Source organism: Ips typographus, linkage group LG6 (assembly GCF_016097725.1).
Source record: "Ips typographus isolate SLU linkage group LG6, UJ_Ityp_2.0, whole genome shotgun sequence".
NCBI classification, from domain to species: Eukaryota; Metazoa; Arthropoda; class Insecta; order Coleoptera; family Curculionidae; genus Ips; species Ips typographus.
This window is the reverse complement of record NC_138427.1, coordinates 5,561,738-5,580,057: the sequence shown is the minus strand read 5'-3', so window position 1 is coordinate 5,580,057 and position 18,320 is coordinate 5,561,738. Positions and strand designations below refer to the sequence as shown.

At 34.8% G+C, this 18,320-nt stretch overlaps 2 protein-coding genes across 2 annotated transcripts in view; one reads left to right on the top strand and one right to left on the bottom strand.

The window, feature by feature from the left end:
- The first annotated feature begins 3,669 nt into the window (after positions 1–3,669).
- The window catches only part of LOC145731254 (uncharacterized), a 42,827-nt gene continuing 28,176 nt past the window's right edge, over positions 3,670–18,320 (top strand). Inside the window, exon 1 of the mRNA XM_081982939.1 lies at positions 3,670–4,163. The gene's annotated coding sequence lies outside the window, so the exon portion shown is untranslated. The remainder of the gene's footprint in view (positions 4,164–18,320) is intronic.
- On the bottom strand, positions 4,854–18,319 carry LOC145731255 (BLOC-2 complex member HPS5 homolog). The gene is made up of 7 exons (XM_081982940.1): positions 18,103–18,319; positions 14,790–14,900; positions 14,162–14,407; positions 13,540–13,759; positions 13,209–13,483; positions 5,598–5,802; positions 4,854–5,004 (listed from the first exon to the last, which is right to left on the bottom strand). The coding sequence occupies exons 1-7, from the start codon at positions 18,184–18,186 to the stop codon at positions 4,901–4,903; spliced, it is 1,245 nt and encodes a 414-aa protein (XP_081839066.1). The 5' UTR covers positions 18,187–18,319; the 3' UTR covers positions 4,854–4,900.

Genomic DNA, 18,320 nt, shown 5'->3' with positions numbered 1-18,320 from the left:
AATGGCATTTTGTATCAGGATCACAGAAGTATTAAAGAGATATTTTTTGTCTTCTTGACAATATGGTGAATGACGAGTGTATCGGGAGTAACTGAAGTTTACCTCTTTGCATTTTCTGCTCTCCTAATGAGATGTTCGATTTTTGGTAAAAATGTAAATTTTCCACAAAAATGGCATTTTGTATCAGGATCACAGAAGTATTAAAGAGGTATTTTTTGTCTTCTTGACAATATGGTGAATGAGAATGTATCGGGAGTAACTGAAGTTTACCTCTTTGCATTTTCTGCTCTCCTAATGAGATGTTCGATTTTTGGTAAAAATGTAAATTTTCCACAAAAATGGCATATTGTATCAGGATCACAGAAGTATTAAAGAGGTATTTTTTGTCTTCTTGACAATATGGTGAATGACGAGTGTATCGGGAGTAACTGAAGTTTACCTCTTTGCATTTTCTGCTCTCCTAATGAGATGTTCGATTTTTGGTAAAAATGTAAATTTTATACAAAAATGGCATTTTGTATCAGGATCACAGAAGTATTAAAGAGATATTTTTTGTCTTCTTGACAATATGGTGAATGACGAGTGTATCGGGAGTAACTGAAGTTTACCTCTTTGCATTTTCTGCTCTCCTAATGAGATGTTCGATTTTTGGTAAAAATGTAAATTTTATACAAAAATGGCATTTTGTATCAGGATCACAGAAGTATTAAAGAGATATTTTTTGTCTTCTTGACAATATGGTGAATGACGAGTGTATCGGGAGTAACTGAAGTTTACCTCTTTGCATTTTCTGCTCTCCTAATGATATGTTCGATTTTTGGTAAAAATGTAAATTTTCCACAAAAATGCCATATTGTATCAGGATCACAGAAGTATTAAAGAGGTATTTTTTGTCTTCTTGACAATATGGTGAATGAGAATGTATCGGGAGTAACTGAAGTTTACCTCTTTGCATTTTCTGCTCTCCTAATGAGATGTTCGATTTTTGGTAAAAATGTAAATTTTCCACAAAAATGGCATATTGTATCAGGATCACAGAAGTATTAAAGAGGTATTTTTTGTCTTCTTGACAATATGGTGAATGACGAGTGTATCGGGAGTAACTGAAGTTTACCTCTTTGCATTTTCTGCTCTCCTAATGAGATGTTCGATTTTTGGTAAAAATGTAAATTTTATACAAAAATGGCATATTGTATCAGGATCACAGAAGTATTAAAGAAGGTATTTTTTGTCTTCTTGACAATATGGTGAATGACGAGTGTATCGGGAGTAACTGAAGTTTACCTCTTTGCATTTTCTGCTCTCCTAATGATATGTTCGATTTTTGGTAAAAATGTAAATTTTCCACAAAAATGCCATATTGTATCAGGATCACAGAAGTATTAAAGAGGTATTTTTTGTCTTCTTGACAATATGGTGAATGAGAATGTATCGGGAGTAACTGAAGTTTACCTCTTTGCATTTTCTGCTCTCCTAATGAGATGTTCGATTTTTGGTAAAAATGTAAATTTTATACAAAAATGGCATATTGTATCAGGATCACAGAAGTATTAAAGAGGTATTTTTTGTCTTCTTGACAATATGGTGAATGACGAGTGTATCGGGAGTAACTGAAGTTTACCTCTTTGCATTTTCTGCTCTCCTAATGAGATGTTCGATTTTTGGTAAAAATGTAAATTTTATACAAAAATGGCATTTTGTATCAGGATCACAGAAGTATTAAAGAGATATTTTTTGTCTTCTTGACAATATGGTGAATGACGAGTGTATCGGGAGTAACTGAAGTTTACCTCTTTGCATTTTCTGCTCTCCTAATGAGATGTTCGATTTTTGGTAAAAATGTAAATTTTCCACAAAAATGGCATTTTGTATCAGGATCACAGAAGTATTAAAGAGGTATTTTTTGTCTTCTTGACAATATGGTGAATGAGAATGTATCGGGAGTAACTGAAGTTTACCTCTTTGCATTTTCTGCTCTCCTAATGAGATGTTCGATTTTTGGTAAAAATGTAAATTTTCCACAAAAATGGCATATTGTATCAGGATCACAGAAGTATTAAAGAGGTATTTTTTGTCTTCTTGACAATATGGTGAATGACGAGTGTATCGGGAGTAACTGAAGTTTACCTCTTTGCATTTTCTGCTCTCCTAATGAGATGTTCGATTTTTGGTAAAAATGTAAATTTTATACAAAAATGGCATTTTGTATCAGGATCACAGAAGTATTAAAGAGATATTTTTTGTCTTCTTGACAATATGGTGAATGACGAGTGTATCGGGAGTAACTGAAGTTTACCTCTTTGCATTTTCTGCTCTCCTAATGAGATGTTCGATTTTTGGTAAAAATGTAAATTTTCCACAAAAATGGCATATTGTATCAGGATCATAGAAGTATTAAAGAGGTATTTTTTGTCTTCTTGACAATATGGTGAATGACGAGTGTATCGGGAGTAACTGAAGTTTACCTCTTTGCATTTTCTGCTCTCCTAATGAGATGTTCGATTTTTGGTAAAAATGTAAATTTTATACAAAAATGGCATTTTGTATCAGGATCACAGAAGTATTAAAGAGGTATTTTTTGTCTTCTTGACAATATGGTGAATGAGAATGTATCGGGAGTAACTGAAGTTTACCTCTTTGCATTTTCTGCTCTCCTAATGAGATGTTCGATTTTTGGTAAAAATGTAAATTTTCCACAAAAATGCCATATTGTATCAGGATCACAGAAGTATTAAAGAGGTATTTTTTGTCTTCTTGACAATATGGTGAATGAGAATGTATCGGGAGTAACTGAAGTTTACCTCTTTGCATTTTCTGCTCTCCTAATGAGATGTTCGATTTTTGGTAAAAATGTAAATTTTCCACAAAAATGGCATTTTGTATCAGGATCACAGAAGTATTAAAGAGGTATTTTTTGTCTTCTTGACAATATGGCGAATGACGAGTGTATCGGGAGTAACTGAAGTTTACCTCTTTGCATTTTCTGCTCTCCTAATGAGATGTTCGATTTTTGGTAAAAATGTAAATTTTGTACAAAAATGGCATTTTGTATCAGGATCACAGAAGTATTAAAGAGGTATTTTTTGTCTTCTTGACAATATGGCGAATGACGAGTGTATCGGGAGTAACCGAAGTTTACCTCTTTGCATTTTCTGCTCTCCTAATGAGATGTTCGATTTTTGGTAAAAATGTAAATTTTCCACGGAAATGGCATATTGTATCAGGATCACAGAAGTATTAAAGAGGTATTTTTTGTCTTCTTGACAATATGGCGAATGACGAGTGTATCGGGAGTAACCGAAGTTTACCTCTTTGCATTTTCTGCTCTCCTAATGAGATGTTCGATTTTTGGTAAAAATGTAAATTTTCCACAAAAATGGCATTTTGTATCAGGATCACAGAAGTATTAAAGAGGTATTTTTTGTCTTCTTGACAATATGGCGAATGAGAATGTATCGGGAGTAACTGAAGTTTACCTCTTTGCATTTTCTGCTCTCCTAATGAGATGTTCGATTTTTGGTAAAAATGTAAATTTTATACAAAAATGGCATTTTGTATCAGGATCACAGAAGTATTAAAGAGGTATTTTTTGTTATTTTTTTTTTTTATTTTATTTTTTTTCTATAGACCAAAGGAATAGGTGTGGAAGAGCGCGTTGCCAACAAGTTCAGTAATTTTCTCTTTCGGGAATTTTCCAAAGTTTCGGTGATTCCTCTTGTCTTCGGAGAACGAAGCTTCCGCTGACAAAAGCCGTAAAGCCTTGGTTTTAGAGTGGAGTTTCTTAAGTCGTATTTAGTTGTAATACCGAATACACTAATTAAATATTAATGCTGTATCATAAAAGGCAATGAGAACAACAGAACAGATCTATTCATAGCTAAAATATCTTTAAATCAGTTTTTTTAACCATATCTCTTCTATTGCAAACAATTTTAGAAAAAATCGTTTTTTTTCGAGATATTGCGATGTTTCCATATTTTTGTTTTACGGTGTTATTATGATTGAATTGGAAGTTATTATTGTTTTCAGTATTATTCACCGCAAGGTATTCCAACTAAAAATCTTGACCCAAATGTTTGCGCTATTTGTGGTAATCGACTACTAGTGGGCACTGATGAGGAAGGAGTTATAGAAAACACCTATCAGTTAAGCTGCCAACACGTGTAAGTAAACTTGAAACTATGTAATCTCCGTTCCAAAGCAAGCGACAGTAACGACATTATTTGTGACGCCATATTAAAAATGTACATGTGTCGAAAATCGGTTTAAAACATTTTTTTGCGTACTCGGTAGTTGTGAGCTTCAGGGTTTTTTCCTTGATGTAATAAGTGTTAATTTTTGTTGAAGGAGATTTTATTGCTAAAACACAGAGCAAGACTACTTTCAGTTCAGTCTCGATAAATGATTGTCATTAATATTGCTGCATGTAGGTGCATAAACTGTATTTTGTTTTATTATTTCATATTTCACGAGTGCATTCGGCAGGCAATTAAATGATTCGAAATTGAATCCCTGAAGTAAAAGTAACAGCGTTACAGGGGCCTTTAGCTTTTTGTGGTTAGTTTTAGTTTTAGGTTGTTAATGTTACATTATCAAAAAGGACAGTATCTAAATGTTCCACAAATTTTGGTAATCAAGTCATTTGCGGTCATGGTTTTTCTCCGTTTTTTTCTAGTTGAAAATATCTGATCAACCGCAAATTTTTGGGTTATTTCAACGATTTGTTAAGACATACACTCATGAACGAAAACTTCCGTTTCGTCTTGCTAGGTGTACAAATAATGACAATTATTGCGTCACTGCTGTTTGCTGTGGAATGAAGATCAGTTATTTTTAATAAAACTTACAGTCCATTAATCTTTTAATCGTGATTTATTATCCATCTATGGTCATTAATAGACTATATTTTATTACTATTTTTATGGAGCCCGATTACTTTTATTTCGTCAATAATGTTGCCAACCAAATAGTACAGGATGACCAATGAGGGGTGACTCTCTAATTCTTAAAAACAAAAAAGGAGAATACAAATTTTGTCAGAGTAATGTTAATTTTTTCAATCATTATACAGGATGGTTTATAAGGAGTTACACATACATTCATACATAATTATGCTATTATACAGGGTGTTTTTCATAATTTACTGGACGGATAATTTTCTTAATATTTGTAGTTTTAGGTTTAAATTAGTAAAACTGCAGTGATTTTCCTCACCTCCAGAATCTGAGCTCATAAAACTGACGTCAAATGTCAAATCTTGTCATAAAAACAGTTTTTTATTGGACTGTAATTTCTGTCTTTGTTCTGTATACATATTACTATACCATTTTATTGGATTTTTTGTACTGATTTTAAATATACAGGGCATCTGAAATTACTCGGACGCTTACAGGTTTATCCGATTTACAGGTTATCCGATTAAAATGAAGGTACAATTTAAAATTAATCAGGACTGTACCCTATACAGAATGTTACAGAAATTAGTGACAATAAAATGGTGTTTTATTACTTTTTAACACAGCCTGTATATATCACTTACATAGGGTGTGTTTCGCAATTACGTTATTCTTAATATATCTAAAATTAATAGTACATACCCATTAAATTTGTTATTTCCATGTTTTGATGCCACACATAAATGCGACTTTTAACCACAGCCACATGCTTAATGCCAGAAGAAAAGCCAGTCCAAAAAGCCAGCTTACTGCTGAGTACATCAAATATATACAACCTTTTTGAATCGTAAGTCAAAATATATTTATCGTCGATTGCTCGCAAAATTCGAAAGTTAAATTCATCAATCTGAAACAACTCTGAACTTTAGTAGAATAATTGAACAAATAATGTTAATCTATACAGAAAACCAAATTAAATGGAGATGACGTCACAAATCTACAACGACAAAAAATTACTTGCATACAAATGGTATTAAAGAGGAACAGCTTTGAGTTGTCAGTGTATTAGTTATACAGTGAGGACATAAATTCATTCAAAATTCAAGGAATTTTTTTTTATCAAAATGCTCGAACACGTCAATTTTTGATCTTAGTTGCGCATTTTTTGACATGACAGACATGTATACAGGGTCATCCATGTAGTTGATAAATGCCACTTTATTTTTTTCTTATGGAAGCCTCTGTATACAGGGTGGTCCAGTTTTAAATGTCAATAATTCACCAATCCATAGCCAATTAAAAAATAAGTTGACATTTATTATGTCATTTTCCTGAAAAGTGCTTCGTAAGGAAAATACAGTCCTTCAAATTTCTGTTTAAAAAATCTTTTTTTTTGTCATAACTGTCAGACCGTTGGAGCAATATTGATCCAATTTGGAACAAGCACTTTATTACACGTTATTACGGTCAAAGACCCAAAACTAATCCAACCCAACTTAAAAATTGTCTTGGAAACGGAAAATTCACTTAAAAAGTTGAAAAAATATTATTTTAGCTAGTTTTCATAGTTTCCAGACAAACTAAAAGACTTTAGGTTTGAAAATTGAATTAGAAAAAATAAAAGTTTCAGAAGCTTAAAAATTGTGTTTGTAACCAGTTTTCATGCAAATCGCGAGACTTTAATACTAAAAATTGACTTGTAGACATAAAAACTACTTTTTCAAGAATTTGTTACTACAAATTCATACATTTAAACCTTAAAAATTGACTTGAACCCCAAAATGTGACTGAACTAATGAAAAGTGACATCAGAAGCTTAAAATTTGCATTTGAAGTAAGTTTTCATAATTTGAAGACGAATTTCAATATTTTAGTCTTGAAAATAGTCTTAGATGCAGGACATTGACATTAGATTCATGAAAATTGTCTTGAAAACGAACTTTTCGTGCTTTTTACTTTGCTTTTCATTTTCTTCGAATTCTGGACTATTTTTAGTGCTTCAAAACTGCTTTCAGCTTGGAAAATCGAGTTTTAAGACTATCTTCACCAAGTTATTGACATAGCAAACTTAAAAAACAATTTTTACATTCTTCATAGACTTAAAATAGCATTCCAAGCTTTGTTACTATTAAATCGACTTCTAGCAGACACCTCAGTGCTAAAAATTCGGGTATTTCTTAATAAACTAGACTGTTTTTAGTGTTTTAAGGCTGTTTTCAGTGCCTCAAATGCCACATTCACACCAAATGCTACAATAATAGTCTTGAGAACTAATTTTTAGAAATAAAATAGTCCGAAAATTTAATTTACTTCTAGACTTGTTGTCCAGTCCAGAAAATTGAGTTGTACACCAATTAAAGTCTTGAAAATATACTTTTGGAGTCTCTTTAGTTCTAGTAAGGTCCGTTCTAGCTTTAAAAGTAAACTTTTATACTATTTTTAGTAGTAAAAAATGAGTTTCATGCACAATACAATCTTTGTCTTGATTTCCGGACTTTTTTTAGTTCTTGTTGCCAGTTTCAGACACTCAACCAGGATGGCAGTCTGAGAAAGCGAATCATAAGACTATTCCTAGTAGTAAAAAAGTTTTTAGACTATTCAGTACAAATTTGGACTTTCACAAGTCTTGGATGTTCAGTTTTAAACTATAAAACGATTTTTTAAATTGAAATTTAGAGGACTGTATCTTCTTTAGGAAACGCTTTTCAGAAAAATGACACAATGCAAGTCAACTTATTTTTTGATTGGCTATGGTGAATTATTGACACTTAAAACTGGACCACCCTGTATAAAAAGTTTTTTAAATTCTTTGGGAGTTCCTGAACATATTTCTTTACACATACCCTATCCCTAAACGCCACAGTTAATGAGAAACTTGCGATTGAATACCACAAAGCGCACTCATTTAATTACCTACAAATACTAGGTAGGTAATTAATTTACCTAATTGACCTATGACTTTTATAGCTATTTATGCACCAAGGGCGTTAGAGAGAACATAATGCCTCCTAACCTATCCCTCGTGCCATAGGTCTGTTTCGTCCTGATGGACATTATACTCTCCTTAATACCTGTGGTGCATACAATGTTTTATATTTTACCTAATTAAGCAATAATTATTTACTGTTTCTGGCAATGAAAAGTAAGGTATACCTTCACCGGTATGTTGTTTTCTATTTATTTTACCTGAATGATGTGACTTTGATAGGCCTGTCAGTCAGTGAGAATGGTAAAAGCGAAATGAAATTTTAGAAAATATAAAATAAAATGCAGCAAAAACCAACGAAAGTTTATGGTACTACCTAAATAGTCAAGAGCAGCCAAGGATAGGGAATACAAAGTTTTTATGGTATGGAAGTATAAAAATGCCATTTCTAATATTAAAAACAGTTTCAGGGCGTTATGATAACGCCCGCCTGTAATGCCCTCAGGTTGTTATGAACACTATAACGTACACCGTTTCCAAGATATTATTTATTCATAATGTAAAGGTAAAACATAAAGTTTTTAATTTTCACTTTTGAAAATTTTGACAAACACCTATTTCCAATTTTGTTCACTGTTCTGCGGGAAAATGGCGAAATTAAGCGAAATTTTAAACATTGTATATGGTAATCGAACAAGAACTCAAAGCAAAGTTTGTGAAATAATCAAAACCAAATATCATGACAGTCAAATATCGCAGTCTACGGTGAGCAGAATTGAAAGGAAATTTGGAGAACTGGGACACGTAAAAGACCTTCCCAGATCTGGTCGACCGTCGATTTTCCAGAATAAGAAATTAAACGTTCTTTTATCCATTGAATAAAATTCCCATAAACCAACTCAAGAAATAGCATTGGATAATGAAATCGGAAAATCATCTGTGCGAAGAATTCTCAAAAAAGAAAAATATCATCCGTACAAAATAAAATCAATCTACGAGCTCGAAGATGATCCAGATCGTCGATTGGAATTTTGCGACATTTTAATGAACAGAACCAACAATGAGTTGCTGATAAATCAAAATTTTGTTTAAACAGTATGATAAACAGACAAAACTACCGCTACTAGTCATCCACGAACCAAATTGGGCGACTGAATCTCACAACCAATATCCTCAGTCTGTCAATGTTTGGGTCGGTATTGTCAGAGATAGAATCATAGGACCGCATTTTTTGAAGATGCTCTAACAGGCCACCGTTATTTGCAATTTTTAAGAAATGAACTAATTCCTGACCTTAGTAATATGTTTCCAAATGCAAATAACCCAAATATTTGATTTCATGAATCAATTTGGTTTCAACAAGATGGCGTCCCACCATACTTTAGCAGGGAGGTGCGACAATATTTAAACGAAGTGTTTCCGGGTTGAAGGGGCCATTTAGAGTGGCCTGCAAGATCACCTGACACCCCAATGGACTTTTTTTATGGGGTTATATAAAACATAAAGTGTTTCTGAATAAGCCCAACAGCATAGAAGATTTAAAAATCAAACTCTACGTACGAAACTCAACAAATACCCTCTCAAACGATAAGAAACGTGCTAGACGAATTTGAATTACGGCTTGCCCACTGTCAAGAAGTTAACGGAAAACATTTCGAGCATTTAATTCATAGAGTTATAGCAGTTTTATATTGTATTTTTTTAACTCGTTATTTTCCTTGAATTTTGAATGAATTTATGCAGGACATTTGGCCCTCACTGTATGCATTTTTGAAGTTAGATTGTGAATAAATAAATCTTCTGTTAACCTGCTGTTCGCCTAACAAACTACTGGATGGCAAACAGAGACGATATTATACATCATTCCTCACATTTGAGAAGTGCTTCTTGAGAAGCATTTGGAATGCTTCCCAGACAAGTCGTTGAACTTCTGCTTATACCGCCTTGACCACGAGTACAATCAACAACGTGACCGTTTGTTTCCGAAAAACCTGTCCGAATTGAGGTTTTACCAGGTTTTACAACGTTGTTGACAAGCTCAGGGACTTGTTATCAGACTCAAAGACGCAGCTATGCCGCGTTTATGTGTAAGACAAAACGAACAAAAGTTTCGCCCAAGCAGAGGGAAGAAGAATATTGGACCACCGAGCTGTGATGGATGTGGAGCGACGACACAGCATGCCCAACTCTCTGTTCCACTACGCCACTTGTCATTCTGACAACAAGGCTGGACACATTTCACGTGTGTGTCGGAACAAGAAAACACTTCAGTCTTTAAAAACCGTACGCATGAACACATTGCTATCACAATGTCTCCATCCAACGGAAGGTTGAAACCTGTTACTATAATATGCTTAAAGCGATCAAAGGAGACACTTGACTTGATCTGACACAGTTTGCACAAGTTTGTTCCCAGTTCAGTACTGTCACTACAATCAAAGAAAGATGAAACTCCAAGCCTACAACGTACAACTGTACACCGAATCGAAAATTGAATCACCAAAAAAGTCCAGCAAAAGACTTCTTCGACCGCGAATCTCAGACACTCATAGATTTGTGCAAGACTTGTCCAGTGTATTACGAGCCCGACCTCGTCACTTCGAACATAGTGTCACGTTTTGAGGAGGTAGCGCAGGATGTTTTCACAGGGAAGATAAAAATTCCTAAACAAAAAGTAACCATTTGATGGACCACTCTAAATAAACTAGAGGCACACGCAGATTGCCAAGGTCAGGCAGATTACAAATTGCCGGTGATCCATGACTATAAGAGCGGAAAACGTATAGGCCGTAGAGGAATTTTAAAGTCCGGGAACAGCAGACGGCAATTCCTCTTTACGCGGGGGTTGAAACATCATGATCATCATCATCACACAGCCAATCTTGTCCACTGCTGGACGTAGGCCTCCCTTAACATTTTCCACCTAGTGCGTCTTCTGCTGCGCTTAACCACTTACTCTCTACTCTTCTTAGAGCATCTGTCCAACGAGTTGGAGGTCTTCCTCGACTTCTTTTGTCCTTCAATCACTCTTTTTGTCCATCTCTCCTCTCTTGTTCTTGCTAAGTGACCTGCCCAAGCCCACTTCATAGTAGCTATTCTTTCGACTACGTCTACGACTTTGTCTACCGTCTGTCGTAAATAATACGACAAACGGTGGAATAAAGTGACCTTAATCCGGCGCTACTGGTCTGCCTGGCACTCAAAAGTGTCATTTGCGTACGCTAGAACTACACCTGTACCCAATGTAATCGGACGTAATCGGACTCAAAAGTTTTATTTTTGTACGCTAAAATAACACCGTAGTCGATATTTGCCGGTTTTGAGATGTAAGAAAACAAGTTGGCACAGATTGACCACAAACGATAAGCTGAATTCAGTAACCAGTGTAGCCCCAACGAACGTATTTAGACTCAAAAGTGTCATTTACGAACGCTAGAACTACACCGGAGTTGATCTATGTCGGTTTTGAGACATGATAATACAATTAGGCAGATATTTACTACAAACGAGCCCAATGCAGGGTCCAATGTAGTTCAAAGGACGTAATATCTGTTGCTGTTTTGTAGGAATAGACTACAAGAAACTAGGACGACGAGACAACGAGAGAAGAGGCGACTAGGACGTTGTCCTGCTTTGTAGCGTACTGGAGCTTGACTAACCCACAAATTAAAAGTCTAATTATGGATTGATGCTGTAAAGTGACCTGATTCGCTTGACATTATTGACATTTGTCGGTACCGGGTGAGAACACAACCTCTTACATGCAGTCCGGTTTTCAACTTGAAACGTATCGCACGTCTGTTTCGTGGGCGCCATTTTTTTGTCGCTAAGAAACCACGTTTCTTGAAACGGTGTTAAGAGAAATTTGAGGTTGACGACCGAACTCCGCAGCCGGTCGAGTGGAGATGGTGGGAGCTCTAAGTGGAAACGTCGATTCCTAAAAGTCTACGGGGAATTGTCTTGTGCGGGGCACTTCCAAAAGGCGGAAAGGGTGAAAACCTAGGAGAAGACCACGTGTATGTGACAGTGACGGTTATAGTTTCCACGAGGAAGGACTACATCTTTTGCTCGGATCGTGCCTTTAAGCGATTTTTTAGAACTTTTAGTAGCTATCTGGGGCTCAGGGGCACAAGCCCGACTATCTGAGCCTCTTTCGTATCGAGCTGGCAAAATACCCTAGTTGGTGACGCCATTAAACAGAGCAAAAAAAAAAACCTCTTACATGGGTGGACTACGAGACAATAGGAGAAGAAGTACTTGTGAAGCTTTTAACGGAAACTGGTTAAATGGCACCTGCATGCCAATACATTTTTTTTATCTAATAATGAACAGATTTGATATTTTATTGATGAGTTCCAGGTATTTATACACCATTATAATTTTGTATTTTTGACTGGAAAACGAAACCCTGTATTGAAAAGTAACAAGAGAGATTTTTCTTTCTAAATTGAATAAGGTATTCAGAACTGATTTGTATTTTATGAAGAAGCAGTTGCGTACCTTTTTTTCTGTTAAAATATCCTATAACATGTGTAAGGACGTCAGTGGTAAAACTGGCAAATACTCTTCTTATTGAAAAACGTGCATCTTGTATAGTCTATAACATTTGGCACCTGCAAAGTTTTGTTCAAATGTCTAAAGAAGTTTTGGTACCATATGAAAATCTTGTTCAGACTTTTACATCCTGTATGTCCGTAACGAAACAATTTTGGAGCGTAGTTTATATTGCAAATTGGGCCAAAGCAGCAAGTTTAAGTTGGAAATTAGATCGAAATTTAGATTGAACACCACCGTCACTATACAATAATTAAATCTGGAACCGTCAAGCGAATACACACAACGACATGACATACGAACGATTTCTATGACCGATTTGGACGAGCTTGTAAGTAAACATCACCGAATAGAGATATCTCAATCTTGACACGGACGCACCCAACTTGTCATACATATTGACAGTTTGGATGAGTTCAATCGGATATCCGAAAGAAGGCAACTTCCACAGAGGAACATGCTGTTAATGTCAAAAAAGGCAGTAGTTCTTGGATTGTCAGTTGGGGGTGTTACAAATTAATTTTAACTTTTGTTTTTTCTAAGTATTTTTTGAAATAGTATCGATATTTGGACGAAACTTGGTATTTGGAGATTATGTAAGATGAGAAACTTCAATTAGATCTTGGTTTTGATTTTACATGTAGAGGGTGCTAATTAAAACAAATTTTTAACACCCTGTAGCTCTATAAGTAAGGCCTTGGCGATCCATGCCTATATGGACTTTTTACCTTTAAAATACCCAATGAATCGAACTGTGAAATATCGGACACTTATTATGTTTTTTCTCTGACGCCACCCTAGTTTATTTTGATTTCCAGTATAATAAAACTAACCTTCAAATCTCCATCGTTTATCCGTTTTTGAAGCACAGCCTCTTCTTCTGATGCAATGACTAACAATTCAGTTGGTGTTAATTTCTCCTTTAGACTCTCTTTAAACTGATAAGTACGTAAAACTTGAGCGTCAAAGCCTGCTTCCCATAAGCGAGCTCCTGGACGAGCGCAAAATATTCGAACATCAGGACTTTCACTTGAAACGACCACATCTGATTCTTTGGCAAACCGAAATGCGTTATTATAATTATTTTGCAACGGCTTATACCGATAACCTATGCAAACAAAAATTTGTTAAACAATTTTGGTGTGACGTTTAAATACTCAATACTTAAATCTGTTGTGCTATCGATGAGAAAACAAGTGCCAAAGACACCGTCTCTTAATTTTTTGCCAATTTGTATAAAATACTCCTTTTCGGTGTTGCATAAGTAAGTTTTATTTTGTGTGGAAATTAGAAGATAACAGTCAAAACAATCAATTTGTACTATGCACGAGTCTAAATCCATTAAAATTGTTGCCGGAAGTTGAAATAGGGATTTTGTTGGAAACTGGAAGTTTCACTTATTAGAACAAATACAGGTGGACCACGATAAACTGTCGCGATCTATTATTGTAAAAATCGCGAAGAACCATAAGCATATAAACCAAGTTGGCAGCTGGACACTGTCAAATTTCAACCAAGTCAGGCTGGTCTGTCCTTCTTTTTGTTAAAAATAGGGGGCATTATATAAAATAATCCTCAAATAAGGATTTTAAGGACTACAAGTTGATATAACTTTTGTTAGTTTTTTAAATTATTTACGTCGTAATTTTCGACCTAATTATGGTAGGCACGTAAATTTTCAGAATTCTGCTCTCCGTTTTTTCCATAATGGATCGCAACAGTTTATTTATTTATTTATTTAAATACACATCATGGTCCATCCTGTATATTTATTTAAATTACTTACCAACGCAGAATCTAAACCTCGGTCCAAGCTTATAACTGACAGTATACCTTTACTATCACCAACATACAGAGCGTTATAATGCCATTTAAGGCAGGTGATGCAATTACCTTGGTGCATATTGAACACATGGTATGGTAAGCCAGTATCATCTTTGAAATTTTCTATAAAAAGAACTACACCTTGGATTGTGGCTACGCCAATATGACGTTCATCACGTGATATTGCAACGATGCTAGCAGATCCTTCCTAAAAATTCATATTCAGTTTATTTTTCACTATACTCTATAACTATTTTTAGGCACAAATGTGCCTGAAGTTCTTGCTTGCGCCTAGGTTTACGCCTAAGGGCTTAATTCGATGATTTTTAAGGCTCGTGTCTCGGACAACGGGCGGCAAAGTAGCAAAAAGCCCGTCGTCTTTGACAGCCGGCGGTAAAGTAAAATATGATCATACTAGTAGTTCAAACGTCGTCATCCATATCATTTGTGCGTAAAATGTTCTGTGTGTGTAATGTACCTACCATGGGCCGAAAAAAGGGCTAAACCATTGACCTTAATTTTCGGCCGCAGGCGTAATCTTTTTCTTCCAGCCCTTAACACTTACATGGGTAGTAAAAAAATCTACGTACCTTACTGGGAATCAGCTTTTTAAATTCACAGGGATCTTTTTTAAATATGTATATTCCCCCACTTGAAGATCCAAAAACTAAAAAATTTGTCGAGGCATCAAAGCAGTTCAGCTGAAACAATTTGCAACATTTACTATTGATTCCTTCAAAACTTTATACAGGGTGGAGACAGTAATGATTATTTGGCCAAACTTGTATGGTAGATAGGAGATTTCACAAGTTTTATAGAAGTATTTTGATGCTTCAGTAAGAAAAGCGCAATGTATACCAGCTGCAAATTCTATTATCTTCTGCACTCTATTCTACACTGTGCATGCACACTCAGAATTATCAGTCAAAACCAGATTTTTGAGCAAATAAACCAAAACAGTTTTCGTTCATAGAGATGGCTGTTTTAAAACTGGAATCTACGCTCCAAATAAACTGCTCACAGAAAAGACCAATACACATAAGTTTTTGGCAATTTTTAACGGACTGTCCTAAAACTGCCAGCCGAATTTAATGAATAAAAAAGATTCTAAAGATGGATTATCTACAGTGATTTCTTTACCGATATACAGGGTAAAAAAACAGTGCAGTCCATTTGATAGTTGGGATCATTTTAGAACTAATTTAAAATCATTTAGCTGTGGAGAAAGAAATTCTACTGAGCTTCTGGATCCAGTTGTTTTATACTTTACTATGTTTTTTTTTCTGTTTGTTATAGGAAGGGTTTCAAATGGAAATCTTTTTGAACATGGGTGCATTTGTTCAAAATACTTGTCTGTGGTACTTTATTTACTCTACAAGTTTAGCTAAAGTCATTGTCTCCATCCTATATGAATACAATTTTTGAAGTAAATATACATTGCATTTATTTGCAAAATACTTTATTAGAGACATATACCGACATAAAGTGATAATAATTAATTTAAAAGGTAATTCCATAGTAATTATTAGGAGTGAAGAGTGATTGGTGTGGAATGTTATCAATGTAATGTATGTAATTTCGCACTATTTTCAGTGTCATAATGACCTTTATTACCGCACTAGTTCTTTTTTGAATCTATTACCGCACTAGTGCGTTAATAATCGGTGAACAATTTGTTTGTACATCTGGAGTTCTGTTGCCTCCACTATCTTGCTTGAAAATTCCGTTCTTAACATCGAATAATAGCACCAAAGAGATGATGCCTTATGTTTTTTGCTTAAATCGTTGAAATATACTAGTAGTCCTTTCTCGCTGGTTATGTTGAGGATCTTTTTTTCACTACACCATTTTTGGTAACGTTCAAACGCATCCTGGTATTTTCTTCTTGATTTTTGTGGCGTAAGGCTTGAAACAACATTGAAAGCTTCGTTTTCAATGTCTGATGGGCGATGGCAGATCTTCGCTTGAACTCATTTAAAATGTAAACTTTGACTACGGTTGACATAAGCAATTTATTAACAATCGTACTGTTGCCACAGTGATCCAATTTTTTTTACCTGTATTCAGTAATCTCAATTAATCATTAAAATAATAATCGTTGTAGATAAAATGTTGCACATAACACGTAGGATATGTTATTAACGCACTGTGTGATTACAATTTTTCAATTTTTCAAAATTTTCACATGCGTGCGTTAATAACATTCATATCCTACTTGTTACGTAAATAACTATTATAAACATCACAATTTAAAACCACTAGATTTATTGTTAGGTAATGTAAATATTAAAGTTAAATTTTGTTTTATAAGCCAGTCTTATTTGGGGGGTGTCTCTAATTGGTCAGCAATCATAGCTAATGTGGCCACATTCGTTTTCACGGTCCACGGAGCGAGCAGAGCTTTTTTGACGTCACAATGACGTAATTTGACAGTTGCTCAAATTATAGTTTTGCTAAATTACGTCATCGTGACGTCAAAAACGCTCTGCTGGCTCCATGGAGCTTGAATTTTATGGTTGACTTGACTTGACTTGTCTGTTAAATGGCTCTGCTCTCAGCAATTTGCCAGCACGATTACGTAAGAGGCTCAGAAAGTCGGGCCTGTGCCCCTGAACCTCTAGAATTTTCACAAAAGTTTACTTCACAAACACAAAAAGGTCTAAAAAACTGCTTAAGGGCACGATCCGAGTGAAAGATATAGTCATTCCTCGTGGAAACTATAACCGTCACTGTCACATCCACGTGGTCCTGACCTAGGTTTTCACCCTTTCCGCCTCTTGGAAGTGCACCGCACAAGACAATTCCCCGTAGACCTTTAGGAATCGACTTTTCCACTTAGAGGCCCCACATTTCCACTCGATCGGCTGCGGAATTCGGTCGTCAACTTCAAATTTCTCTGAACACCGTTTCAAGAAACGTGGTTTCTTAGCGACAAAAAATGGCGCCCACGAAACAGACGTGCGATACGTTTCAAGTTGAAGATCGAACTGTATGGTTATGGTTATGGAATTTTATGGTTATTTTTCTAAAAAAGTGCCCTCGCCTTGGGATCCCGCACTTTTTGTCAAACAACCATAAAATTCATTCAAGCTGTTTCTAGGACAACAAACTTCATTATCCACAATTTTACATGCCCTTAACATATTACTGTTGATAATTGACCCAATATTTGTGTCACCAAGTGACAAATTTAATTAAATAAATCAATAAATAAATAATAAATAATTTATTGTTTTTTTTTTAACAAAACTAGACAACAAAATTTAATTGATGAAAAACATTCTTAGAAAAACTTTTTACTTTTCCTGAATTCTTAATATAAAGAGGCAAAGCACTGTAAGATCAACCCCATTATAAAAAAATGTTTTTTTGCAAAATAACCTCAAATAATCAGGTAGCAAGTTATGTTCAGATTGAAAAGAAGTAGTCTGTATTCCTACAGTGGAGTAGTGAGTGTAAGTAAAAGCAAAAACACAGACTTTCGAGTGTATCAGACACTCATCTTCAGTGACTTAACAATGGTCATAGTCATCAAATGACAGCCAGAAGACTGTGATAAGCCCCTGAAGGTGAGTGTCTGATACACTGGAAACATGTTGGGCAACTAACAGCTATTTAATACATTTTGTAGAGATTGATGAGTTTATGTTTTTGCTTTCAGTTACAAGTTATGGTTAATTTTGTCTTTTTATCTACTCTAAACTGCTAAGAAAGTAGCCAATATTCTTGTAGAAATATAAAAAAAAATCAAATACATTTTCAAAATTTATTAGGTACAGGAAAAGTGAAGTCCAGCTATAAATAATTGGAACACCCTGTATAATGTCTGAATATCCTGCTGTTGCTAAATCCTTTTTTTACATTTTAATTATAAAAAACTCATACAAACTACAATTTACTCACTCTTATCCTTTGCATTGATTGAAAAGCTTGTTTCAAGACTTTATTAATGTTTGTCTGATATTCCACTAGACGATCGCAGTCCATTTCAGTAAATTTTAAAGAATACTCTTCACTTAAAATAAATAATTTAAACAATAACAATTCCAGAACCCAATTTAAAGGGCAACCAAAACAACAAAACAAAAAATGTGGTTATGTGTTATGGAACGTCAATGTAA

Bases quoted from the DNA above. Each gene is read 5' to 3' on its own strand.
- LOC145731255 (XM_081982940.1), bottom strand. From the start codon at position 18,186: ATGGACTGCGATCGTCTAGTGGAATATCAGACAAACATTAATAAAGTC. The intron at 14,901-18,102 runs GTGAGTAAATTG...AAATTGTTTCAG, and splicing joins AATCAATGCAAAGGATAAGA to CTGAACTGCTTTGATGCCTC. The intron at 14,408-14,789 runs GTACGTAGATTT...ATGAATTTTTAG, and splicing joins AAAAGCTGATTCCCAGTAAG to GAAGGATCTGCTAGCATCGT.